General features: G+C 47.6%; 2 protein-coding genes across 4 annotated transcripts; both read left to right on the plus strand.

The window, feature by feature from the left end:
• Positions 1-1,080: 1,080 nt before the first annotated feature.
• On the plus strand, positions 1,081-18,779 carry GOSR2 (golgi SNAP receptor complex member 2). 2 transcript variants are annotated; one of them, XM_064473689.1, is made up of 6 exons: positions 1,081-1,191; positions 4,475-4,539; positions 8,043-8,151; positions 9,262-9,394; positions 12,227-12,367; positions 16,925-18,779. In XM_064473689.1, exons 1-6 carry the CDS (start codon positions 1,163-1,165, stop codon positions 17,084-17,086), a joined length of 639 nt encoding a protein of 212 aa, XP_064329759.1. In that variant the 5' UTR covers positions 1,081-1,162; the 3' UTR covers positions 17,087-18,779. The 2 variants fall into 2 exon arrangements, with proteins under 2 accessions (XP_064329759.1, XP_064329760.1); XM_064473690.1 differs by lacking the exon at positions 12,227-12,367.
• Positions 18,780-18,855: 76 nt separating this feature from the next.
• Positions 18,856-20,788, plus strand: LOC135317390 (keratin-associated protein 4-3-like). 2 transcript variants are annotated; one of them, XM_064473687.1, is made up of 2 exons: positions 18,856-20,462; positions 20,584-20,788. In XM_064473687.1, the coding sequence occupies exon 1, from the start codon at positions 18,856-18,858 to the stop codon at positions 19,744-19,746; it is 891 nt and encodes a 296-aa protein (XP_064329757.1). In that variant the 3' UTR covers positions 19,747-20,462; positions 20,584-20,788. The 2 variants fall into 2 exon arrangements, with proteins under 2 accessions (XP_064329757.1, XP_064329758.1); XM_064473688.1 differs by having other exon boundaries at positions 18,856-20,278; positions 20,380-20,788.
• Positions 20,789-27,072: the final 6,284 nt, after the last annotated feature.

Here is a 27,072-nt window from a genome sequence, read left to right on the forward strand (position 1 = left end):
ACTCGTGAACAAATTTTTGGCATTAGAGTGAGTAGTTTTATGAAAATGAAGACAGAATGGGACAGCTAGGCAAGGTTCAGAGAAGATGGTAATGACACCCAAAGAGCTGGAACAGCTATTGTAGAATGGATGGCTAGACGCAGGAGTCATCTTATTTCCTGCTCATTAGCTGCATCTCCATGGGTGCTAGTCATAGAATCATAGAATAATTAAGGCTGGAAAAGACCTCTGGGATCATCAAGTCCAACTGTCAACCCAACACTACCGTGTCTGCTAAACCATGCCCTGAAGTGCCACTTCTTTTAAATACCCCCAGGTATGTGACCCTTGGATGATCCCCCTCTCCTGGCAGCCTTGAGATGATGATGAGGGGACGTGGAGGCAAACGAGGACTGGCGTGGGGAACACAACCAGGGCACAACTGCCCGCTTCATCTGGTCACCGAGGGAGCCCGGCCAGTGCCAGGCTGGGAGCAGAGCCCCCTTAGCATATTAAGGATATAAGGCTACTAGAGAGTGTCCCGAGGGGGCCACGGAGCTGGGGAAGGGTTTAGAGGGGAAACCGTACGAGGGGCGGCTGAAGCCCCTGGGTTTGTTCAGCTGGAGCAGAGGAGGCCGAGGGCAGCCTCATGGCCTCTGCAGCTCCCTCCCGAGGGCAGGAGAAGGGGCAGGGCTGGTCTCTGCTCTCTGGTGACCAACGCCAGGCCCCGAGGGAACGGCAGGGAGATGTGCCAGGGGAGGGTGAGGCTGGGCATTAGGAGAAGGTCCTTCCCCCCGAGGGTGGTGGGGCCCTGGCACAGGCTCCCCAGGGAGGCATCGCGGCACCAGCCTGGCGATGTTCCAGAAGCACTTGGACACGGCCCTCAGAGACACGGAGTGAATGTGGGGTGTCCTGTGCGGGGACAGGCGCCGGCCGCGATGGCCCGCGCTGGCGACCCCCTCAGCACGCTCCACGGCTGCCAGTCCCTTCCCTCCCGCCCGCGATCCGGCAGCGCCCCCTGGCGGCGCCGCCGCTCGCAGCGCCCAGCGCAGGCGCCTCAACGGGGGGCGGAGGAAATGTCCGCGGCCGGCGGAAGCGGAAGTCGGCGGGGCCGGAAGTGGAAGGTGGCGACGTGTGCGGCGGAGCGGAGCGGGGTCGGGCCGGTCCGGTCCGGGCCGCTGTTATGGAGGGTCTCTACCACCAAACCAACAAGTGCGTGAGGCGGCGGCGGGGTGCGGTAACCGCCGAGCCCGCGGGGCGTCCAGGGTCCGGCCGGGGTGGCGGGGAAGGCCCTTGGGCGGGCGGCCCGCTTGCGGCCCGGCGCGCTCCCGCCGCCCTTCGGGAGCTTTTCTGTCACACAAGTTCTCGCTTCCGCCCGGGTCTCGCCGTGGGGGCTGTGCTTCAGCCGCGGAAGGCGGGAAGGAAAAGCGTGTCCGACCCGGCTGGCCGTGTGTCTGTCCGAGTCCCGGCCTGCTGCGAGCCACGTCGGCCCGAGAGCAAGCGAGGCCTGCTCGCCTCGGGACTTTGAGCACAGGATTGCAGCTATTCACTGCAAACAAGGGATTCTGTTTGAGCAGGTGTATGTACATTTAAGGCACACCAATTTAGTAGTCCCTGTCCAGCGGGCTACTTAGTACAGTGCCCCTCTGCTCGGCCCTGGGGAGGCCCCACCTCGAATGCTGGGCTCAGGTTTGGGCCCCTCGGGACAAGAAGGGCCTGGAGGGGCTGGAGCGTGTCCAGAGAAGGGCAGCGGGGCTGGGGCAGGGTCTGGAGCACAAGTGTGCTGGGGGGTGGCTGAGGGGGCTGGGGGGGTTTAGCCTGGAGAAGAGGGGGCTGAGGGGAGCCCTTCTCGCTCTCTGCAGCTGCCTGAGAGGGGCTGGAGTGAGGGGGGGGCTGGTCTCTGCTCCCAAGTCACCAGTGACAGGATGGGAGGAAACTGCCTCAAGCTGAATCAGGGGAGGTTTAGATTGGAGATCAGAGGAAATTTATTTTCCTGACAGAGTGGTCAGACACTGGCACAGACTGCCCAGAGAGGTGGTTGAGCCACCATCCCTGGGGGTGTTCAAAAACGTGCAGATGTGGCACTTGGGGCCATGGTTTAGGAGACATGGTAGTGTTGGGTTGACAGTTGGACTTGATCCTAGATATCTTTTCCAACTTTAATGATTCTATGACTGTGATTTTATGGCAGCGGGGTTTCATGGTCACTAGCAGACAGCATTTAAACCACCTTGGGAAATGTGTGACTCCTTGATGACGTCAAACATGGTTTCACAGATAGAGCTAATCTGGTGAGATAGAAGTGGTATAAAAATTGCAAAATAAAGCAGAAAAATCTTGCAGATCTGTGTGGTATGGGATAGCTTGTGGGAAACAGCCAAAGGAGGCAGGTAATCCAAATATTTCAACTTTCAGCGGGAATGGGTTTCTTTCTTGAGCTCTGGTGAAGGAGGTGGTATGGTAAGGAAGAGTTTCATTAAATTGTCATGCAGAGTGACCCTGTAGGGAGCTTCTGCTGTTGATCTAGAAATGCATGCCCGTAATAATAACTGTTGTTGATATTAATCTGTTCTTATTCCCATTTCCACGTTGCCTCATTCTGTGATCTCAGGATGGTTCAGGTTGGAAGGGACCTGGAAAGATCATCCAGCCCAACACCCTGCCATGAGCAGGACATCTCTCACCAGATCAGGTTGCCCAAAGCCCTGTCCAACCTGACCCCGAACACACCCAGGGATGGGGCATCCGCAGCTTCACTGTACTTCGTAGTCACTGAGCTGTGTTTATGTTGTAGTTTGTTGTCAGTCTGGGGATACTCTGAATTTTTAAACTCTCTTCTCACCTTTTCCCCAGACGTACTGTGTTTTCTGTCATGGGAAGAGCCCTGGTGAGTGTGAAGTAGTTTTTCTGATCCAGTTGCATGTGATCTGATACAGCTGCTAAACCTGAACTTCTAAACAGGCATTTTAGGAGCAATGCGAGTCTCAAGCTGTCTGAGGCATCCTAGAGAAACTGATTGAAAACAAAACTGTAGAACGAGTATGGGCTGCAAGATACTGGATATTGAATTGGTTCTCTAGTTAATTCCAAGCACTATGGTACTTGTGGCATACTCGGTTATATCTTTAGCAGCACGGTGTCATGATTTGGAAGGAAGCCCTGATAGTTATTTAAAAATCTTATACAATAACTGAAGAGTAAATATTTTATTACTCTGTAAGGTAAGCTGGCTTCAGACATCTGGCTTCATAAACATTTGTGCTGTAGTTATCAAATGGTACATATACCAGAAAAAGAATTACTAACGTGACCAAAATTGTGATCTCTCAAATATTTTTTTGAAAAAGATCCTGGTATCTTTGTAACTTTTTAAGAACGTTTCTTAAAGTCTGAATCCCAGCTGCTGTTGTTCACACCAAGTGTGGCCAAAGGTCTGTCTGTCCCAGTGTACGCTCAGCATTGTCTTACTGCAGATCTCTGGGACAGGCAGTTAAGAAATGGGCAAGCATATGTGATACTTTTGTTGAGTATTGTCCCAATCTACCAGAAATTTGAGGCTTGGGGATTTCTTGAAACAGGAATTTAACAACCCCATCAGTGTTTGCGTGGGTTTTTTTGTTTGTTTGGCACTGCTTGTCCAGCATCAGGAGTTCCTTCTCTTCAGTTTTAAGCTGTCTTTTAATTTCATTTCATGCTTTTATGATTCATATATTGTAAGAGACAGTGAAAGTCATTCTTTATTCACCTTCTTTATGCCCTAAGATATCTCCCTAGGTTATCATCTCCAGGCCAGACTGAACAACTGTTTCTTGTATAAAAGCTGCTCTGTGTTTTTCATAACCTTTATTGTCCTTCTGTGAACCTTTGCCAGTGCTTCTGTTTTCTTTTTGAGAAGGGAGGGAAAAACCCTGTGTTTAGCGTTGAAGATGTGTACTACCCGTTTACACAGTGACATACAGATATGGTGTCTCATCAGCACTCTTCAGGGGCGTGCGTAGGTAGTATTTCACTGCAGACTCTTCTCCCAGTCAGATCTTTCCTCTGCTGTGCTCATCCCATGTGAGTTCCTACTGAGAATCTGAAATCTTGTCTCTATGGCTGTCTTCGAGTAGGTAGATCTTAACGACTTTCAGCATTGCAGGTGTGTGGCACGGGAGAGAGCCCCAGTTCAGGTTATAAATACAAATAGGGAGCTAGAACTGGACTGGAAATCTTTAAAGAAGAGAAAGGCCCTTTCACCATCATTTTTATTTTTAAACTGAAAGCTATTTTGTAGATCCATATTAAGTAAAAGCACAGCTTTCTTTGTACTGAAGAATTGGGTTGGTTTTTTGTGTTCGGTGGTAGGCTGGCTGCACTGAATGCCGTGTAGCTGTTCATATTCTGTTCTAAAAAGTACATTTAAGTAAAAGAAGCTGAAAATTGAGGTATTGAAAAATGATTTGATTTTATAGCTGTTAAATGACTTCTGCTAATTTACTCTGTCTTTCGATAGGCAAGTCCATGAGGTCCAGTCTTACATGGGGCGCCTGGAGACTTCAGACAAAGAGTCAGTGCACTGTAAGTAGTTAACTAGTGAGGAAAGTCCACTCCAGTACTGATTCGATTTTGCTTGTGTTTCTAACCTTGTATGCTTTATCATTGTATTTACAATTGTTACTGGAACAAATTTGGTTCTTCAGGCATTGTGATCAGCTGGTGAGACACATCACCAATTTGGAATTGTCGTGGTTTAGCCCCATCTGGCAGCTAAGCCCTGCCCAGCCGCTCGCTCACCGCCCCCCGGCAGGATGGGGGAGTGAATCGGAAGGGTGAAAGTGAGAAAACTCCTGGGTTGAGAAAAAGACAGTTTTAATAGGTAAAGCAAAACAGTAATAGTAGTAATAATAATAATAACAGTAATATAGAATGAAAAGGAAGAGCAAAAGCTGTGCGCACAAGCAAAACAAGACAAGGAATTCATTCACTCCTTCCCATGGGCAGGCAGGCGTTCAGCCATCTCCAGGAAAGCAGGGCTCCATCACACGTAACCGTGACCATCACTTGGGAAGACAAATGCCATCGCTTCAAACATCTCCTCCCACTTCCTCCTTCTTCTCCCAGCTTTATATACTGAGCATGACGTCATATTGTGTGGAATGTTCCTTTGGTCAGTTTGGATCAGCTGTCCCAGCTGTGCCCCTGCCCCTCTCTTGTGCCCCTGGCAGAGTATGGGAAGCTGAAAAGGTCCTTGACTACTTAGGGACACTTAGCTGCTACTTAACAACAACTAAAACATCAGTGTGCCATCAGCACTATTCTTCTACCAAAGCCAAAACACACTGTACCAGCTACAGTGAAGAAAATTAACTCTATCCCAGCCAAAACAGGAATGCATTTAATGCACAGGAACGCATTAAAATTATTCTACTCTTTGACTTTGATAAGGTGATGTTTTATAGGAAGGACAGAGCGGAAAAGGCAGAGGTACAATTTACTTCAAATCATCTTCCAATAGTAATTCTTTAACTGACAAATAGTGCTTACAGTGGATGCTTCTACAGTGTTGATATGGGAATGCCAGATATTTTTTGGTGCTGTTAGATTTCAGGACTCATTGTCAGGGTATGCTGTGCAGGTCTTCAACATAAACAAGGTAAAACCCCCCACACTGATGCACTCATGGAGGTATAATGCACACTCATGTGGGCCGAACTGCAAATTCAGGACATCACCAGCCTAGTTTGTTAGAAGCTCAAAAGCTGAGAAGTGTCATTGTATACCTGCCCTGTTACTTTGCTGTTCCTTAAGCATCCACTAATTGGCAGTATTCCCCAAAAGATGCTTAGCCCAGTTTCTGGGGAAAATGCCGTGATTTGGTGTGCAGGAATTTGAGCAGGATGATTCTGATAGTTCCTGCTTGCATCAGAGTCAGGACCTGTAATTCCATCTGCTTATGAGAAACAGGTAGAACAGCCAGGTCTGAAATTGCTCTGGTAAATTTGGACTATAACCCCGTGGTAATAAATTTACTGTAATAAGGTACTATGACATACTGTGGCAGGACTTTTTACCCCAGTGCAGAACTGGCAAATGTATTTTGGACCTGTGTTTGAAGCCTTAATTCCTGTATGAGTAATTGCTAATGGGCCTCATAAGAAAGTTCTGAAGTGAAAGCACACTGCACTGGCTGGAGACATTTATGCACATGTTGACTGACTTGTCTTACCCTAAATATATTTGTGAAGCATGGCTTTGCTGTAGAAAGGACTATGATAACTTTTCCTATCAAAAAGTAACGACCTATCTCCTGGTTCCATTTTTTGTGGTGGCTGTACTACTCCTAGCGCAATGCCAGACTTCCTGGGCTGGTGTTCACTAGATGGGATTTTGGACCCCCTTGAAAACTGGCATAGTTTGCCATCTTGCCGCTACTTGAGACCATTCCAAGAGATAGGATTATGCACCATCTTACATGGTCAATAAATTAACATACTGGTTTTGTATATTTTTTAATATATATAAAGATATAGATACGTGTGCTAGACATTAGCGCATATTTCAGAATTTATGGGGAGAAGGATTATCTTTTGGCTGAAGAGCAGGAATAAGATCCAGGAAATGAAACTTTCTGTTGCAGCTTTCCTCTTCCAACTTTGGGCAATAATCCCTTCTTGTTCAGAAAAGCATAAGATGACCACGGTAATAACACTATTGTTTGGACTAGCAAAAGCTGATGTAGTTGTCTGTCTGCTCTCCTGGTTGCTTTTCTGTTAAGTTGAGCTGTACTAAATGGTGGAGAGATGAATTAGGACAATTTGAGTGATTTGTGTCTATGTACGTGGGTTAGTTACTCTTTGATTGTGTGAGATCAAAGGGCAGAGGAAAGGGGCTGTATGTGTGTATGTGCTGTTTGCTTTTCTGGGTTCTGCTGAATGTGATTTTCTGGACAGTCCTGAGATACTGTGGGGTAGTTAGCAGTTGGCTGACAACACTTTTCTGTATACCTCTGTAGTCTGAATGCGAAATAACAACAAATGGTGTCTGTGGGATTTGGTGATTGTCTATATCAGGTCTGACCAGGGCAGCCTGAGACTTCAGGACTGTCCTCGTGGCTGCAGGGACGTGGTGGTGCTTCTGTCCTCTAATAATCAGTCTGTGGCCATGCTCTGTAGGGTGCGTACGCTTCAGCCTGACAGCTCACCTCCTTTAAACACAAGGATGTCTATGATTAGTGTCTTTCACCCTTCTGTGCAATTCTTTAAGTTGTGAAATGCTGGATTGTGACATGGTTAGAAAATGTGGTTGTCAAATAAGGGGGTTGTGGCTTGTACCGAGTTTTGCTGTACAATGACTACAGTAACTGAAAGCATATGACTCTCTTTCCCCAATTTTATCAGTTTCCCTCCTCATTACAGTACGTGAGTTTGTGGTGTGTACTATTGCCCCTCTGCTGTTTCTGCACAGATTATCAGAAGCATTTGCAAGATAGATGATTACAGAGGCAGTTATTTTGTGGCCTTGCTTTCCCACTTGCAAGGGAGGGCTTCAGCCCTCTTTTGGCCATGTCTTTCTGAGCTGTTCAGCCTGCCAATCCCTGTCAGCTCTGAATCCTTCCTGTGATCTGTCCATCTCCCCTGCTATAGGTATGGTTGATGTGTATTAATTCTGTGTTAACAGTTTTCAGAGGTTTAAATTGCTGGTGTTGTAAGAACCGCCTTGGCTATTGGCTTGTGTGAGCAAACCCTGCTGAGGGAACAGGGAGGGGCTGCAGAGGGAATGTGGGAGCTTTAAATCTTGATACATGGAGCTGATAGGGAAAGGGGCTCAGATATCTTGAAAGAGCAGGGGTTTTCCTAGCTCCCTCCTCAGAGCAGGAGGGAAAGGCAATAGTCTTGAATTACTGAGTTAAAGAAGTAGCTTTTCATGAGGTGTATAGTTCTCAGTTATCTGATTTTTTTTCATGCAGTGGGGAGTTGCATCTGTCAAGTTTTAAATACAGGTTTGAATACTTTTGAGCTTTTACCCTCACTCATATTGCAGTTCTTTAATTAAAATCAAATCACTTTTTTATTTCCTTGCAGTAGTAGAAAATGAGATTCAGGCAAGAATAGACAATATATTCAGCAGCTTGGAGCGTCTGGAAATCCTGTCCAGCAAAGAACCTCCCAATAAGCGGCAGAATGCTAAACTGTAAGTTCACCTTCTTGGTATGATAGCGTATTGTGGTCTTTGTAATTATTTTCATGCAATTTATTGAAGCCCTTTGCCTTTTGATTTGAGCGAAACCTTTACAGTTTGCATGCCTTATGTCTGTGCTCTACAGTATCAAAACTGAGGCACAGAGGCAAAATCACTTTCCTGCATTTAACCACGGACTGGTGATGGAGCTGGATTCATGCCTCTGTTCTGAGATGGGCAGAACATGGCACTTCGATACTTAGAAAAATTTCTGCTCTATATGGCATTTGGTTTTAATGGCATTTGTGGAGGTAAGGAGTAAAATTACTTCAGTTGCTGTCATTTCCTCTGGACCATTTTCCTAGCTGTTGGTGACTAAAATAAGGAGGTTTCTAAAGTTAGCACTGGTTTAAGCAGGAGGTTGGACCAGAGGCCTCAAAACTTTCTGTTCTAATTTATTCTGTGACTCTACTATTAATGTTTAGTCCCAAAATGCCTTTGTAGACACAAGGGGTGGACTTCATGTCACCTGTGTTATAGAGGTCACTATCTGAAATAGTCTTTCTTTACAGTCATCAAACATTTAATCAGCGACAGTGGAGTTCTGGACATTATTTGTTTTAGCCCAGTGGAGATGTCTCCTGTATTGCCCACTGACTTTTAAACTCCTTGTAATAAAAACTCACACTTAAGATCATTGTGCTAATTAATGAAACTTGAAAGCTTAACCTTTTATGTGCATGAGGGACATAAAATAGAAACTGTTCAAATCCTACTGTCTTTCCAAATCTGTGTTAGATGAGGAATATAGGTATATAACTCCTGAAGAGACTGGTCATGGGATAGGATGCCCAAAGACAGCACGAGAATTCTGCTTCAAATTCTGTCATTATCCTCCAGTTAAATAATCACCTGTTTAGTAGAAAAAAGAGGCACAGAAGATCTAAGGCTGGAATATAAGCCTAACATGGAATGTCCTTTTTCTTCTAGATAAGTAGAACCCATCGTTCTTTATTATTCGTCACTGTTAATTTGTAATGCTCCATTGTTCATTTAAAAAACAGCAGAAAGGAATGTTATTTTTATCCCTGGGAATGTGTTCCTGTTGTTGATCCTTTCTAGCCGAGTTGACCAGCTGAAGTATGATGTTCAGCATCTGCAGACAGCTCTGAGGAACTTTCAACATCGCCGTTACATCCGGGAGCAGCAGGAGCGACAGCGAGAAGAGCTGCTTGCACGTACATTCACTACTAATGTAAATATTCTTTATTTTAGATCTCTGTGTTCTAGAAGCTGTAGTCTTTTCAGAGAAGTTTCAGGCAAGACATAGGCATGACTCTATCAGATTGCTGCTGTGAGATGTAACCAGAGTAAAGATAGGAAAGAATAACAGTATGTGTTGAAAGAGCACAGCTCTCCTCTGAGAAGTTGGTCTACTGAGAGGCAGTCATAAAAGACTCCAGAAACTGCTGCTCCTATTTTACCCAGTGCAGTTCTACCTGACTTTATACAGCAGTTTCAAAAGGCGAATGAGGTAGGTACCAAAGGATACATTTTACTTGGATTTGTGTCCAGCGTCTTTGTCAAATCCAGATATTTGTAGAATGTCTGGCATTTATATGCCCTGCTGTCAAGTCAATGTCAGCAAGCTTTAATTTGGCCAAATACAAATCTCACAGCTGGGGAAAAAACCCCTTGCTTTTTACCCATAAATTATTCAGAATTTGTTAATGACAAGAATGTGTTTCCACCTGTTCTTGTTCATTTTTAGTTCCTCCACTGGGCAGTCCCTCCAGTGCAAATTCCTAGAGGAATTTTGCGCTGAATACTGTAGGGGTGCGTTCAAATTTAGCTTTTCTGTAACTCAAAAGGTAGTCTTTTGTTTTGTTTTGGGTTTGTGTTGGTTTGGGTTGTTTTGTTTGTTTGTGTTTTGTTTTGTTTTTTCTGTTAAAGGCATAAACCTACCATTCATTTTCTGTGCTGTCATTCACTGTTAGAGCAAGGAAGGATGAATGTGCACAGTCCTGTTTTCTTGAGGTTTGGGGAGTTGGATGCACGTCTCAGAGCCTGACATAAAGATGACGTCTAGCATTTTGCTGGCTATTTCAAAATTATAAGACTTGAAAGGAACACTGACATTTGAAACCTGACTTGTTTTCAAAACACTCTGGTGTCCCTCTGCAAATATGCAGAAATTTTTCTGTAGGAAAGCTTGTCTGAAAATAAAACACGTGTAAGTGGAACAGGTTTGAAGAGCAGTAGCAGGCTTGCAAATGCAAGATAAATGGTGAGTTGTTTTTTCTTATTTAGATGCTGACAGGTGTCTCAAGATGAAATAAAAAGCATGATTATTTTATATTTCTTTTATCTAGTTACAAAAATGTGACTTTTAAAGGACAATATCCCTCGAATTGGAAAATTTCTTTGTCATTTATTGGCCTAACTGTTTACACAGTTTCTATTTATATACTACCCTATTCTATTAAATAGAGATGTCATCTGAGCACATAAGTGTCCTGAAAAAATCACTGTTAGATACGTAACAGCCTTTGAAAGCTGTAGCAGTTCTGAACATTTTGGTTAATTTGAAGATAAATATGGTCTTTATCTTTAAAGCCTTCCCTTGTACCACTCTGGAGAAAACCACTAACAGCAAATGAAAAATATGATGCCATCTAGTCTTCCTATGAGGAGGGTCAAAAAACGACGTCGATATTTCTCTTGGTGCCTTGTGGTGTGTAAAAAACCCCTGCAAGCTCCTCCTATAGGAAATGGAAAACCTGGTGATTTGGAGTTTTAATAAATATCTGAAATAATAGCCATTCAGATGCAAATCCAAGTGCTTCTGCTCTGCAGACTCACGTACGACAAGACGCTTGTTTCAGCCTTGGTGCTTCAGTAACGTTGATCAAAGAGATGCGCATGCTGTTGAGGCTTCTTTGTCCAGTAACCCTGACCCTGCAGCTGCTAACAGCTCTGTCCTTTACCCTCCATTTTTTTACACGAAGCAGAACACCCACCTCGGCATACAGCACCTGACGCTGCGTCATATGTGTCATTCCCAGATTAACTTTTTTTTACAATAATCACCAGAGTCTACTCAGAGCACGTTTGGTGTTACCGCATGCGTGTAACTGGTGGCTGACAGTCAAATGTAGGTTATTAACCATTTTGTGCCCTAAATATGAATTCTGCATTTTAGTAGTTCTTGCCATTCTGAGGACATGGAAGCGGGTAAGCCAGTGTTTCCACACTGACATCTTACCAATACCATGATTCCTCTTCGTAAACAGTGAGAGTGATGAGCTCTTGACTCTTTCAGTGGAATGGTGTCCAGGGAAGATTAAACTGGAAGCCTTTGACGGACAAAAGTGATCATATCCTCTGACCTCTTGTGCAACCCAGGTTACAGAATTTTATCCAGTTATTTCCATTTCAAGACTCATAGTTTCCAGTTGAGCTAATGCATCTTTTCTGGAAAAAAGTTAACTTTTGTTTTTTAGATGAGGCCTTGGGTGTTGAGTGAGTCAGACCTTCAGCGAGCTAGGCTCTGTCTGTTTGCCCTCACTGTCGGAAATTTGCACCATGTTGTAAATAGGAAATTACAGAATGTGATCTCCCAGACGCTGTTTTGCAGGCCTTCTGTCGCTTAACAACGTGCTACTAAATCTTTCAAAAGTCTTTTAGTTGCAATGAGCAAATGACTCCTTGTTAAACACCTTCTGTTAGTTTTGATGCTCTCACTGGTAATACCCTTTCCTACATATATCATAAACTGAGATTTTAAAAAAACTGCCCTTTTGATCTGCTTTTTTAATTCTTTGAGATCTAATTGCAGTTGAACAGCTGATCAACTTTGCCTTTTGGCTTGCTTCCTGTAGCCTTCTCTAAATGACTTTTTTCACTCAAATATTAATGCTGTATTTAATATCCCTATGAAAAAAAAATATGTTTAAAACATAATACTTCAAGTCCTGTCAAGTTTTTTGCCACATTTGTTTCTGCATGTTCTTTTTCTGGATCTAACTGTGTGTGGGCAGTATGAGTGAGCAGGCAAGGTAACCAACACGCTGCATTTCCCCCACAGGACTCTGACACCACCATACCGATCGACGAAACATTACAGTTTAATGAATCCCTCCAGAATGCCCATCGTGGCATGGATGATCTTATTGGCAGTGGGACCAACATCCTTCAGGGGCTGAGGGACCAGAGAGTGACATTAAAGGTGGGGGCATCATTTTTTACCAAAAAGACCCCACGTTTTTCTGCGTTCGTGATGACCAGGCTCAGTAAAATAAATACAGGAGTTTGTTTCAGTATACTGCTTCGAGCTGAGGGTGCTGTGAAAGGCCCGAAGTCCATTTTAACTAAACCTGAAATCTTTACATTTTATCATCTTATTGGGAACACCTTTAAGCTGGGTTGGACTAGATGACCTCTAGCAACCTAAAACTTCCAACCTAAAGCATTCTATGATTCTATAAGCTCTTTTTGTGGCTGGACGGCCTAGCAGTCTTCACCTGCACAGTAGTTAGTATCTGGAATGCTGAATGTTATCTTTTGTTCCATTATGGTTTTTTTCTTTGTTTGTGGGTTTGGTTTGGTGTTTGGTTTTGTTTTTTTTTTTTTTTTTTTGTTCAAGTGAAGAATGGGAAGTAATGGCTAGCCCACAGATAGGTGTTGATTCAGGTGAACATCACTCAGAGCAACCACAGAGCTGGCGTAAAGTCCTTGTGTTTAAGATTAGCAATAAAGATAATACTCTCCCAGGTCTAACGCACCTCAACAATATTCTCTTTCTCTGTTAATTAAAGCTGTTAATGACAGCTTTAATTCTTCATGTCTCTTACGAACAAATATTTGTATTTTATTTTAAAGACAGTTCAGAGTGGTGTTAAATTTGAGCAAATAGCTCAAGGATACAAAACCCTTTTTAATAAGAAGCGTGTGCTGGGGGAAGGCTGTATTTCTGAAAGACGTGGGAAAATACTCTCTATTGTATTAATCTTCTGTTGAGGATAACTATTGTTGTCTGTTTTGTGAAACTGCTTTGTTTTGGAATGTATTTGCTAGAGGATTTAGGCATTTTTAATTGCTCACGTAAATCCCTGTGTTTTGTCAGATGAATTTCACCTCAAGCTCTGTTCGTGGTATAGGCCAGGTTTCACTGGCCACAGGGCCAGTCTAGCCAGGTGGCGTACAGAGAGCTGATGTGTGCACACGTACGGGTCTCGCCCTGACAGTGCGTAGGTGTTTTCCTGGAGCAACTTTTAGTACCCATGGTACCCGATGCCTAGGAGTTACCAGAGCTGGGGGTCTTCACAGGCCAGAGTTGCTAGGTGTTTATTTTAATCCTGATGTATGTTGCAATTTACAAGCCAGGCGCTTCCTATCCCAATCACAGAGGTCCAGGCTAGCTGGTGTTCCCAAAGCACTGGGCAGGACCATGCAGGGTGTAATGGCAGAGGACGTTTGCCCTCTGCGTTTAGCACTGCAAGCTTTGGTGGCTGATCATGTTGGCTTGGGGCATCCAGTCATTAAAGTGTACGAGTGTACCTGTGTTTCACTGAGGGAAGGGAGTTGTGGATTCTGCAAGATGGTAAGTCAGTGATTCAAGGTAATCTCTGATGAGTGACGGAAGCACTCGGTTTCTGGAGGGTTCCTGAGAAGGAAGTGCATGCATCGCAAGTCAGGAGAACACAACCATGGTTCGCCAGTATGGTAAAGGAACACTTGCAGGACCTGCTGCCTCGAAGAGGTTGAGAGGAAATGCTATTTCTGGTTGTACTCAGTAGTCCTGTCTTGTTTCTTTTGCTGGTTAGGTTGCAGTCACGTGCCTGGATTAATCATGATGGGCCTTCTGCAAATATAAGCATGCCTTGCCTCAGCTGCCAGCTTGTGGCAAGCCAAGGATACTTCAGGTCAGAGCTCTAACAGAAAAGTTAAGAGTGTCTCTGCCTACTGCTACTGATAGTTTGTAGTTTTGGGAGTGTCGTGTTTGTATGTTTTCAGGGGGATATTTCTTATTACAGATAAGGAAACCTGTTCATATTCCTTTTCCCCTTAGCTTAGCTTTTGTTACACTATCAAAGACGCTGTTGCATATTTACAAATCTGGCAGAAGCAGCTAGCATAGAGACAGCTTGTCGAGATAAGTGTGTTAATTTGGAAGTATGTTATTCTGTGTAACTTCTTGGGCATTGGATATAAATAAACAGGTACGAACCCAGTACTCCCAAATTGCCACAAGGCTTTAACTGTTCTACTTGTCCTGTTCCACGGAGTGCAAGAACTGATGAGTCTTTGCTCTCCTATTGTTTGCTTTCGTTTTCTGGTTCTCATGTCTGGTTCATTTCTGGTTTCTCTTCTTCAAGCAAGGTTTTCTTTTGTTCTGAAGTAGTGTGAAAAGATTGCTCCGGAGACAGGAAAAGTGCTGAAGTAGTATCCAGGGGTTTAATGGTATTAATTTCATTAATGAAAGGAAGGTTAAAAATGTGGTTATGTTTCATTAGTAGAGATATAACCTGATTTCAGCAAAAGGCCTGAATACCTACATGGCCTTCTACGGAAGGAACTGATTATCTAACTTGGTATTGCAAATCTGTATATTTAATGGGCTGAGAAATTGTTTCTGCATGTATGTCTAATATAGTTGATATAAATTCTGTCCTCAGAGAGCTTTTCTAATCTTAAGTTAGGTTGACATTCAAAACAATTCCCAAATCACTTTTTTATTCTTTTGAGACCAAAGATACAGTGGACTGTGAGAAAAGTCCGTTATACAAAAAGGATGTGGCCGGGCTGGAAGGGGTCCAGCGAAGGGCCACCAGGATGATCAGAGGACTGGGAAGCTGCCATACGAGGATGGGCTGGGAGAGCTGGGTCTGTTCAGCCTTGAGAAAAGGAGGCTCAGAGGGGATCTCATCCCCGTGTACCAGTACTTAAGGTACAAAGTACTTAAGGTACAAAGAAGATGGAGACTCCCTTTTTACAAGGAGTCCCATGGAGAGGACAAGGGGGGATGGACACAAGTTGCTCTTGGGGAGATTCTGATTGGACACGAGAGGGACATTTTTCACACTGAGGACAGTCACCATTGGAATAATCTCCCCAGGGAAGGGGTTGACTCGGCCATGTTGGACACGTTCAAGAGTCGTCTGGACAGGGTGCTGGGCCATCTTGTCTAGGCTGTGCTCTGTTTAGAGTGGTTGGTCTAGATGATCCCTGAGGTCCCTTCCAACCTGGGATTCTGGGATTCTGTGAACAAAAACTAGAGAGTTTTTATTTTAAAGCACAGTAGTAGAGCACTGTGATGGGAATCTGTGCTATTGACGTTGCTCACAGAAGAAATAATTTCAGTCTTAACAGCTTTCTGAAGCAGGGTGTTCTGTGAAGGACTTGGACCCAGAATTCTAGGTCCCTTGTCATCACCATGATGTGACAAGGCTACCCTCTAGCCGTGCCCATCTTTGTGCACACACAGGCACGATGGAGGTTGGTCCTGCCCAGTGTCTCTCTGGCTGTGTGCTGTGAGCTGAGCTCTGGTGCTCAGTGCAGCACCTCTGCCTGCCTGTTGGTGTGCTACCTGTTTGTCTCGCATTTCTAGAAAGGTGCTTCTCACCTTCCTGTACCATTGTGGCTCTGCAGCCACGAGTTCTCTCCCTTCTTCCCAGAGGGGATGACATCCAGCTCTGAACTGCGCCCAGAGTGCATCTACGTGCCTGCATTTCATAGTTTCCTTTGATTATTGCCTGAAATAAAGTAGGAGCATTCCTGCTGCACTGCAGTAGTGACTCCCCCAGGTCATTTCCTGGTACCTCCAGTTCTGCAGCTCACTGCCTGTCTGTTATGTGCTTACTGCTGATGTGGTGCCTGGTGGGCGCCACGTTCTTAATAATATCAACTGCTTTGGCAGTGAAACACAGCTGAGGTGTGGGCCTGGCTGCAGTACAGCTGCTGGCAGTCTTTGTTCAGTGGGGGACAGACTTTTTAGTAGGGCCTGTGGCAACAGGACAAGGGATAATGGTTTAAAAGGAAAAGAGGGTAGATTGAGGTGATATAAGGAAGAAACTTTACACTGAGGGTGGTGAAACCCTGGCCGAGGATGCCCTGAGAGGTGGTTGATGCCCCGGCCCTGGAAACACTCCAGGTCAGGTTAGACGGGGCTCTGAGCAACCTGATCTAGTTGAAGATGTCCCTGCTCATGGCAGGGGGTTGGATGGCCTCTAAGGGTCCCTTCCAACACAACCTATTCTATGATTCAGTGCTTTTCTCCAGAAGGATTTATTGAAATTGCATTAATTACACTTTTGTATGCCCTTTCACTGCACTCAGCCATTAGCCTGACAAGTTTCTGGACTTCCTTTTCCATCTTTTATTGGTATGAACTGTACTGCGCTGCAGGAGGGAAGTTCTGCAAGAAAGGTTGTCTGATCAAGAAGCTTCAAGCTCTTATTAGACTGTGTGTCTGAAGAAGGGCCAGAAAAACTCTTAGTGCCTCCATAGGGAGTGCACTTTTCTCAGCTACTCTTTATGATGTCTCTGTCCGGGCAGACTGTTTTGTATCTTTAACCACATTCCTCTTCATGTGTATGAATGAATTAGTCTCATCATCCCGCTATCCCCAGGGCCCTCTGGCCACCTCCTCTTAAACTGCAGGAGCTGTTGGCTGATAGCAGGTTCTGTCAACCCATCACTTGCCATGATGAAATTCTTGGACTGTGGAATAAGAACTGTTGGACCATGAGGTTAATTGTTTCTTTGCTGTCTTTTTTATTCTTAGGGTACTCACAAGAAGATCCTGGATGTTGCCAACATGTTGGGCTTATCCAATACAGTGATGCGGCTGATTGAGAAGCGAGCCTTTCAAGATAAATACTTCATGATTGGGGGCATGATTTTGACTTGTGTAATTATGTTTCTCGTCGTGCAGTATCTGACATGAGCTACTGAACTGTTGCCAGAGGAGATTGTCTTTTGGAGCGAGACGGACTGTCCTCCAAACTGTACTTTCCTCTGAGTGCTGCTTTGGATGAGCCCCTCCCGTGAACTTCAGAGTTTACAAATCACACTCAGACACGTGTCATGTGGAAAGCACGTAGGGAAACAAATTCCTCTGAGGATGCTCTAGTTGAGAATGGTCCTATAAAAATATCCCTAGCCTTTACTGATCTCACCTTATTGTCTGCAAGTTTAAGAATCTGGATTAATAGGAAGCAGAAGTGAAAATTTTGCCCAGCTGTACTGCAAGGTAGGAGAGTCCTTTTGGGTAGATAGGGATAAGAGGAAGCAAAGGCAGAGCCTAAGATGGAGCGAGCTAGAAGTGACCCCGATCACTGTGTTTTGCAATGAAAATTGCCACCGAGGAGAATTCTGCGTTGTTTGTGGGCACGCTCCTGGGAGTAAGTGTGCAAAGAGGCGGGAAGTGCAGGCTTCCCATCTGCAAACTCACCATTCTGCTTGGAGGAGGAGGATTTGTGGGGAAGGGTCTTAAAGCACGGCTATAACCTCAGCTAACTTTTTTCTTTACGCATACAATATTAACCAGCACAAATCTTCCTGGTTTAGGCTGAAATGCTTCTCATCTTATCTGAGGTATGTTTTGGTACCTTTTTATGCCCCGCTGCTTCCCAGCGGAAGCTGAATGCTGTTCCCCTGCCTGCTTTCAGTCAGGTGCCCATCAGGCCTGTGTCATCTCACTGTGCCGACTCCCAGATCCAGCCTCCGAAAGCTGTAAGCCTGGCGTTTTTAGTGCTAGTGCACACTATGTTTTGGTGAGTTGTATTTATTTTCTGAGGTGGTTGGTTGGGGTTTTGGGCTCTGTGGCTGGTATTTTTCTGAATTGATGAATCAGGCACGTCCTCACTGTGTTCAAATTCAGATTTGTGATTTTTATGTTTTTTTAATTGATTTTTGTTTTATGTGATTTTAATTTGTGATCGTTATGGAGTGGGCTCTCTGCCGTTCTGTACATTTAGAGCAAGAGTGGGATCAGGGCAACAGACTTTTCACTTAAAATCAGTTGTCGTCAGAAGAGTTTTCTGAAGTTACGTGCCTTGGGATGCTGTTATGTGCCTCATCCTTGGGAAGGGTGTTCTTCGCATTGTCCTTTGTACCTGCAAAATTACTGTGAAAGACGTTCTCACACATTCTCATACGTGTCATCTCACTGAGGTGATAGCCACCTTAGACGGATCTCCTTGGCTGTAGATATCTGTCCACATTTAAACATTGACAGTTGTGAAATGCCTCATTGTTTAAATATGGTTCTCCTTTCCCTGTAGACTGTGGGGGCTCTGCTAGAACGGCATCCTGCTGTTTTGGGCATCATCCATTTCAGTCAGCCTTCAGATACATTCCCATTCCGGTTTGTGTACCAGTCCGGAGCATTTCCAGGTGGCTGACGGTGGCACGGAAGTGCCGTATTCAGATGATGTGCCATGATGCTGGAAATGCCTTCATTTATTTCTGTCTGGAATGGTTGTGGGCCTTTTATTTAGTAACAGATTACAAATTCTGCATCCTCTCTTTGCTGCAATGAGCTTTGCTTTTATTATGTAGCCTGTTGCAAACTTGGAGAAATGGTATTAATAACTGTAAAAACAGAATTTCAGTAAATATGGGCAAGTTAAACAGGCCTTAGCCGTGCTTGTTTCAGTTGCATAACTAAAGTACTGGCGGACCCGTGTGCTGCGGCACAGCTTTGGGGCCCAGATGAGAGTACCCAGCCTGATGAGCCGTCACAGGCCAGTCAGCTTCGTACCTGGAACCCAGGGCGGGCGAAGAGCGCGCAGGCGGGGCGCTGGCTGGCTGCGCCGCAGACACAGGAGCGGAGGCCGAGGTGCCGTCGGTGCCTGGGTCATCCTGTGGGACGGTTCGGCAGGAGAGAGCGGGAAAGCCTCAGTGCTTTTTGAATACACGGCGTGCTGCCCCTCGGCGTGCTGCCCCGCGTCGTGCTGCCCCGCGTCGTGCTGCCCCGCGTCGTGCTGCCCCGCGTCGTGCTGCCCCGCGTCGTGCTGCCCCTCGGCGTGGTGCCCCTCGGCGTGCTGCCCCTCGGCGTGCTGCCCCTCGGCGTGCTGCCCCTCGGCGTGCTGCCCCGCGTCGTGCTGCCCCTCGGCGTGCTGCCCCGCGTCGTGCTGCCCCGCGTCGTGCTGCCCCGCGTCGTGCTGCCCCTCGGCGTGCTGCCCCTCGGCGTGCTGCCCCGCGTCGTGCTGCCCCGCGTCGTGCTGCCCCGCGTCGTGCTGCCCCTCGGCGTGCTGCCCCTCGGCGTGGTGCCCCTCGGCGTGCTGCCCCTCGGCGTGCTGCCCCTCGGCGTGCTGCCCCTCGGCGTGCTGCCCCTCGGCGTGCTGCCCCTCGGCGTGCTGCCCCGCGTCGTGCTGCCCCGCGTCGTGCTGCCCCTCGGCGTGCTGCCCCTCGGCGTGCTGCCCCGCGTCGTGCTGCCCCGCGTCGTGCTGCCCCGCGTCGTGCTGCCCCGCGTCGTGCTGCCCCGCGTCGTGCTGCCCCTCGGCGCTCCTCGAGCGATCCGTGCTCTCCGTGCCCCTCGGCGGCTCGGCTTTCCCGAGGAAACGCACTAGCAGGCTGAGTACAGAATCGGATTTCATTTGAGCCTGTGGGACTAGGGAATTGAAAGGAAGAGAGGAAGACTTCCATGACAGATTGTCTGTCTTACTGTGTCTTTCATCTAAATCCTAAATTTAAATTTACCTTAAATTTATTTTAAGTACGAAATCTGATAGATTTAGCGTACTGTGCACTTGCGAGATCATCTTCTGTGAGGTCAGTTGGGATCCCTGGCAAATCTTTTTCTGTTCCAATAAACTGGTCCAATTCCACCTTGATTTTACAACTTCATGGTTTAGTGTTTAAAGGATATAATTTCATGGCGTTGAAAGTTTATATAGGCATGGCCGGATTTGTCTTACGCCAGGGTGGGACTCCAGCCAATATGTTCCCTTTTTTGGCTGATGGTAGGAGCCATAAAATAATTTGAACTGGATTTTTTTTCCTGTTTTTGATACTAGCTTGGCATTTTAATACATGTTCCTCTGTTCATTTATTTTGCCCTTTTAGAGTCTCTTTGTGCAGGCTAATTTCCCTTTTGTAATCACAGAGTTCTTCCTGTTCACCGTGTCTGAAGGTGAGATGTGGGGCTTGAGGGAACCACATCGGTAACTGGAATTGATGACGTGCAGGTCCAGACAAGTCTGTACCACATGTTAAGTCCAAAATGATTTGCAGGAGCGCCTGTGTTATCTCAGACGGTTGGTGTAAGACCCTCAAAGCCCCTGCCGTTACGGTGTGCCACGGGGAGCACAGGTAGGGTGAAGATCCCGGCTAACGTGAAATGAGACAGGGCTGAAACCCTGGTGGCTCCACACGTGTTGCTGCTGCAGCTCTCTGTAAAGCTTCGTTTCTTACGACAGGCCGTATTTCCTTCAGCAGCCCTGTTTTGCTTCTGGACTCCGTGGCACAGCAGGCGTTCCGGCTGTTGGATGAACTGCCCTCTCATGGGAGGACGCTGTGGAAATAAACTTGCCTCTGGAAAAAAAACTTTTTATCAGTATTTTATACATGAAGGGGCAAGGGTGGGACATGCTGTGATTCACGTGATGTGTTATGTGAATAAATATTTTTCAAGCAAAACGAAGTTTTTTTTTTTCCTTCTCTAACATGTAAGGTGCCCAAATACTTAACTAAGCTCAATGACTTCCAGTGTTCTAAATAGTGAGGCAGGTGAGGCAGGAGGCTGGCTTGGCCGAAGAGGGAACCCCTGCCTGAGCTCCGGTGTGACAGGGAAGTTCACAGAAAGTGGAAGCAGGGGTCAGCTGCGCCAGAGGAACGGATGGACGCTACTTAAGGGCGAAAGCCTAGCTCAGCTGGCACTGAACCTAGAGGGGGACAAGGGGGGCTTGTATAAATGCACTGGTAGCAAAAGGAACCAAAGCCACCAGCCGGAGGAAGGGGACCCTGCAGGAGGCATCTGGGTGCCAGTCTTTCCTCCTGCAGTCTCTGCCGCTGCTTGCCCGCACAGGAAGGTGTGTGGAGGCAGATGCCCCACCTGAGGGGCAAAGTGGTGCCAGAGGGGGAGAGCACCGGCTCCTTGGGCTTCCGGGGAGCAAGGGAGTGTGGGGCCAGACGGGAACACAGGGAGGCATAAACCAGGAAAGTGCTGCATACTGAGGGAGAAAGTGTGCAACGAGGAGAAAAGAGATTGGAAACGTAGCGTGAATTTGCTTCCTAGTTCACTGGGGATGGAGGGAGGAGGAGGGTTCTGCAGAGGAGAAGGCACCAGCAAGGAGAGGGTCAGGGATGCTGTGGAGTAGCTCAGTTGGCACCTTTCAGCGGGAGGTGGGTCCCGCTGCACTGTGGGGGTGGAAGGTGTGTGCGCTGGCTCCAGACCAGGCGTTCCCAGTGGTGGCTCACTGGTGAGGCTGGTGGTGACCTGGCAGGCTTGTGTGGCCATGGAAGTGGTGGTGGCTCAGACAGGAGGTGGAAATGGTGGTGGTCTCTGCTGGCTGGGTGGTGGAAGAGGAGTGGGGGACAGCTGGGTGCAGGTGGGAGCTTTGCTGTGGGGAAGACATCCAGGCCCTCGGCGTGCTCTGCCCGCTCCCTTTTTGGCTCTGGAGAGGGCCAGACCTTCCTCTGTCCTGCTAATGATGCCGGTGGTGGGCGCTGGAGTGCTGGTGTCCCGCTCACCTTTCCAGGTTCTCCTGAAGGATGGCAAAGGAAGGACTTGGGGGCAAAACGTGGCTGTTGATAAAGAGATGGTGGATTTAAAATGTGAGCTCAAGGGGCTGGATTAGCTTTCTCTTGCAGTTATGTTTTGTTTTGTAGTAATTGAATTCCCCCACAGCTACAAAACACTTACAAAATCAGAAAATATCCAGCAAAAAGAATGCAAAAAGTTAAAAATACCTCCAGTGATGTAGGTATAAACTAGATACATAGCTCAGATCAGCCTTTGACAGGCTGCTGAGACAAGTCTTCACAGTTTATCTTCTAGGGTGGTCCCCTGGGGTGGCCTGCAATAAGATAAGCAGCCGCTCCAGCCTAGAAATAATACTGTTGCTTCAGCAATGTGCTTTAAGGTGTGACTGTACGTGTAGAAGAAATCTAGGAGGGTGTAAAACAGAGAGGTAAAATTTTTTTGAAACAAACTAAGTGCAGTCAGTATTTTAGCAGTTAAAAGCAGGTGAATTGTTTAACGTATATGCAGATTGCAGGGGAGATGATGACTAAGCCATTATGATTGGATGGGATAGAATTAATTTAGAAGGCAGATAGTACAGATAAATACTGGAGGATGTTTGTACTTGTCTAGTAACCAAAGCTTAATATGTATGCCTATATATGTGTGCTGTTTCCAAATGTTAACCCTATAACACATGGTTAGAGCTGATACTGGTTAAAAATCAACACCTTTAGAGTAAAACAAACCCAGCGTAACACTACCCGTGACTGCAGTAACAATAGTGAATGCCTCAACTGTAGGAGGAAAAATTTGTGTGCTATAACACAAGCCAAAGGTGATGAGATCAAGTTTTCGCCGTCACAGTGCAAATACACCGATGTTGATAGTTGCTCTGCAGAGGGTGCTCCTGCCTCGCTCTGCTTTGTCTTGCCCAGGGCGTTCAGGTGCTGACCTCTCCCCACATGCCGCCCCCGCCGCCCCCCAGCCCAGCTCCAGCTCTCCCTGTGCCCAGCAAGCACCAGCTGCTGCAGGCCTGGGTGGAGTCTTCGCAGCAATCCACCCTCGTCCTCCCCAGGCAATCATTTGGCTCTTGTTCTACCACTCTTGGGTACCTTTTCTGCTTGATTTACAGAAGTGAAAAGCTGAGAGCAAGGTGTGGGGTCAGAGTAAAACAGTGACTGGGTACCAGAGAGGAACAGCATGTGATAGCGATGTTCTGGAAGCGGGCAGTAGAAATGACAACCTGGCTAGGCTTCAGATGATACCGATCAGACTCACAAAGTATAGGGCAGGCATGTTGTCAGACATCAGTTGTGCGAGACATAGTGAAGGAGTGCTGCTGCCCTTGGCTGTCATGGCATCTCCTGAGTAACTCAGATGCTGCTGTGGTGCACCCCCTCCTAAGGGCAGGGAAGGGGGCACAGACAGGCTGGCCAGTGGCAGATGGGAAGAGCCCTGTGGAAATCCTCAAGGGCTTTGTCTGCAGAGCCTGTGTTCCCGCCTGGTTTGGTGACAGGGCTCTGGGGTGAGTGTGCGAGTGCCCGTCTGCCTCTGGGGCCCGAGCGGCAGGGGCAGCTGGGCGCGACAGGCACAGCTGCCCGTGGGTGCCCGCGATCCTGGCGGCTCACGGCAGCATTCACAGGCCAGGGGCATCGCAGCACCAAGGGTGGGATGTGACGCCATGGTCCTTCCCGCGCTGACCTGTGCACTCCAAGGAGGACAAACAGCTGCCGTGAGTCACCCAGACACTGGCAGGGCTGGGAGCTCCGGGTAGGAAGGTCCTTCCTGGACCCGGGACAGGAGGTGAACAGGCTGCTTCAGTCTACTTGCTCTGGAATGTGGATGTCAGACCTGCATAAGAAGACACCTTGCCTGCACAGTTTGGCTAATGGTTCAAGAGAAATAGGCTCAGCTCTGCAGCTGTGTGGGCAGCCCAGGCAGCCACTGCTTTGATTTCCAGCCAACTGCTGAGCAAGCACTTGTAAATGATCTCCAGGCTGAAACTATGCTTTTGGTTTTATGAGTTATAACCTGGACGAAAAGCCAGGAAAGGGGAAATGACTTCTTAAATGTGGTTTGGCTGTAAAATTGAGATCTGGGGCCAGAGCCTGATCTGCCAGGAAAAGGAGACTTTGTGCCGCCTTCAGTAACCCCCAGGTGATCTTTCCTGCTGGAACCTGAAGCTGAGAAGCAGGAGGTGGTTCCCTGGGGAGTTAAAGGAAATAACGCACAAAATCAGTGTCACACAGGCTGAACTGCTGCTGCAAAGTGAGGGGTATAGCTAGAACATAAAGGCTGTAGCCTCTGGAGAGAGACCGTGGACAGCCTCGCCTCCCCCCCCCCCCCCCCCCCCCCCCCAGCTTTTCTCCCCCAGCCATCCTGACCACAGCACAAAGGAGCTGGACGCTGAACTCCAAAGGCAAAACAATACCAGGAGCTTGTTCCCCTTCCAGGATAAGTGTGAAGGTGCACTTTTGCAGCTGGCATTTCCTTGCCCTGCCAGGTAGATCTGTTCCCTTCTCTCTCTCCCACCTCCAGCACTTTGCTTGCAAACACCCCCATAATGAAAAGTCTTCCTCACTCCCTTTCTCTCACCCTCTTCCCTTTTGCACTGGGTAGGAGCCAATATAGTTCAGGACCCTGCATTTATGTGTGATGATTAGGTTACAAGAGTGACTAAGCAGGATTTATCTCACCAGATGCAAAGCTGCTTATTTGCAGTTAGGAGGATCCCTGCCCCCTTTGATGGGGGGGACACCAGACAGTGCTGGTCTCCTGGATATCAGCTGGGAACAAATACAACTACCCCAAATCCCAATTAGCTGAAGACAGCAGTGAGGAAAGGGCAGTCTGAACTGCTGGGGGAGAGGGAGACAGGCAAGTGTGTTTCTCCAGGGCAATGCTACTGGATGCGAACCATGCGTATGGACACACTGCAGCCACGAGTGCATCTCTGTGGGACTGCAGGCACCCTGTGCTCATCTCTAGACCATAGGGAAAGTGGAAGGGAACAGGAGAAAGTGATGCCACTGGCTGTGACCAGGGGATCGCATGGACTTGCAGGGACTTCTAAAGCCAACAGTAAAGGGCCCAGAGCCCTTGGCAGTGCAAACTGCTGAGTGCCAGAAGGGCAGTCTGTAAGAACCGAAGTCATCCATCCAGACTTTGACCCTGAAAATATGTGTGGCTGAAGGCAGAGCACCCCTCTTCCTCCCACAACGCAGGGAAGTGAAAAATAAATGAATCTGTGTGCAGGCCTGGCCTCTGACCCTGCGAGTGGGGAGGAAAGGGACTTACTCCTTCCTTGGTGCTCTGGAATGGTGTGAGGAGAGGGAAGGCTGGAGAAAGGACACTTCTTTCCTGTGCCAGTGGTCTGCAGCTCTGCTGAAGGAAAGCATGTGCTGCATCCCGCAGACGAGATCAGCAGGACAGCGTGGGAAGCGGCAGGAGGCCCTGCTCATGGTACCTCCTGCTCCAGCTGCAGCCAGCAGCCAAGCAGAAAGGGGCTGGGCACCCCAGACCAGGCTGCCGAGGCGTGGGGGAGGGCCTGACTCAGCAAGGGCCCCCACTGGGGGAAGTGCAGGGAGCCAGCTGCGCTGACCAGATCACAGCCCACAGGGAACACGGAGCCCACAAGCGGCAAGCGACCTGGTTCACCACCAGTCCCTGTAGGCCTGAGCACCTCGTTGTGCTCCAGCCCCACTGGTGCCCAGCAAGAGCATGGGGGCTGCAGTGCAGGCTCAGCCCTTCAGTCTTTGCAGAACCATATGGTGAGCCACAGGGACAGGGCAAAGCACTAGAAATCTGTGGGTCCAGGAGCTGCACCAACAGCATGGCTGCACTTCACCACTGAGCAGAGCTGCTGCACCTCTGCAGTCAGCTGCAAATCAGGGGTTGGGAGACCCATCAGACACCCCACAGGGCTGTAGGCACTGGGAGAAACAAGGAACTCCAGTGTGTCCAGGTTCCCCAACACAGAGGAATCTGTGCCTAAAGGTAAACGCTGCCTCGTCTCCTCCCTCCTGAGTCACCAGTGACAACTGCAGACACAACCATTTCTATCCCAAATTTCCGTAAGCATTTCTAGTCAGACCAGTCCCATTGCCACAGAGCTGGTGGCTCAGACAAGGCAGAAATGGCCCAGCAGGCAGGGTGCACCCATAGGAGTGCTCACAGGGTGAGCACAGGCATCACTGAGCTACCACGAAACTCAGGCTGGGAGAGAGTCACCCAGGCATGTGCTCAGAAACCCTCCCTGGCAGGCCAAAAGGGGCAGGTATTTCCCCCCATCGCATCAGCTTCTCCTGGCAAGGGACCATCCAGCCCCTAGGGAAAGGGGTGAAGGCTCCAGCACTGCACAGCATGCCCATAAGAGAGACAGAGGATTTAATGCAGGAATATGTGGCTGTGACTGCAGTGACAGTCACACAGAAGTCCTTGTTCTGCCACCTTGGCCTAGGTGCCATTTTGCATGCTTTACAAAGCATTCCTTGGCTTGTGGTAAATATGAAACAATCACAGGGAGCTTCATCCCAACAGCCCAGTAACAGATGTTACTGCAATTATAAATAGTTGTAATGATGGAGGAGGGTCACCTTCGTGTTCGACATCCTTACGGCCTGTTAATCTTGCATTCCCAAATCACTGAAGGGAACAGTAAAATTATGGGTTTCCTGCTCTTCACAGGCAACGGCATATGTAGGACACGCCTGAGAAAGCTGCTCAGAAGGATATGGGACTTCAGGTCTCAGAGCTCTCATGTGTTGGCTGCACCTACCCTATAAGAAAAATCCACTTCTTGTGGTCCTTGTCCCTCGATTACTGTAGGCAAGGGATGCTTTGAAGTCACAACCACAACCTTCCGAGCCCATCTGGTCCTTTCCAGGAAGGTAGGGCTACTGGAGAACAGTGCTCTCCCAGGATTCACCCTGACAAAAAGCTGGGGCCTGGGATAATGTGCCTCCTGGGAGTAAACGCGCCCAAAGCTCACCTCCTCTGCAGTGCAGACAAGTGGCAAGACCTAACAAAAAGCAGGTAGTTACTGCGCTAAATACTGCCAGTCTTTAACCAACTGGCAATTAAATGAGCTTAGGATAATGGGGCCCAGTTATGGGATCCATCTGTAAAATTATAATGCTCTGGCCCACAAATCCTGCAAATAAGCTACTGTGGTCAAACCAGGAACAATCAAACAGCTGACATTCGTCACCACTTTCATTCAAAGTGACGAAAAAAAAAAA

This window comes from Phalacrocorax carbo, chromosome 25, assembly GCF_963921805.1.
Source record: "Phalacrocorax carbo chromosome 25, bPhaCar2.1, whole genome shotgun sequence".
Lineage (NCBI taxonomy): Eukaryota > Metazoa > Chordata > Aves > Suliformes > Phalacrocoracidae > Phalacrocorax > Phalacrocorax carbo.

What these genes read in the sequence shown, in the direction of transcription:
- GOSR2 (XM_064473689.1), top strand. Translation starts at nt 1,163, where the DNA reads ATGGAGGGTCTCTACCACCAAACCAACAA. An exon ending in CACGTACATTCACTACTAAT is followed by an intron (nt 9,395 to 12,226) that starts GTAAATATTCTT and finishes TTTCCCCCACAG; the next exon opens with GACTCTGACACCACCATACC. An exon ending in ACCAGAGAGTGACATTAAAG is followed by an intron (nt 12,368 to 16,924) that starts GTGGGGGCATCA and finishes TTTTATTCTTAG; the next exon opens with GGTACTCACAAGAAGATCCT.
- LOC135317390 (XM_064473687.1), top strand. Translation starts at nt 18,856, where the DNA reads ATGAGAGTACCCAGCCTGATGAGCCGTCACAGGCCAGTCAGCTTCGTA.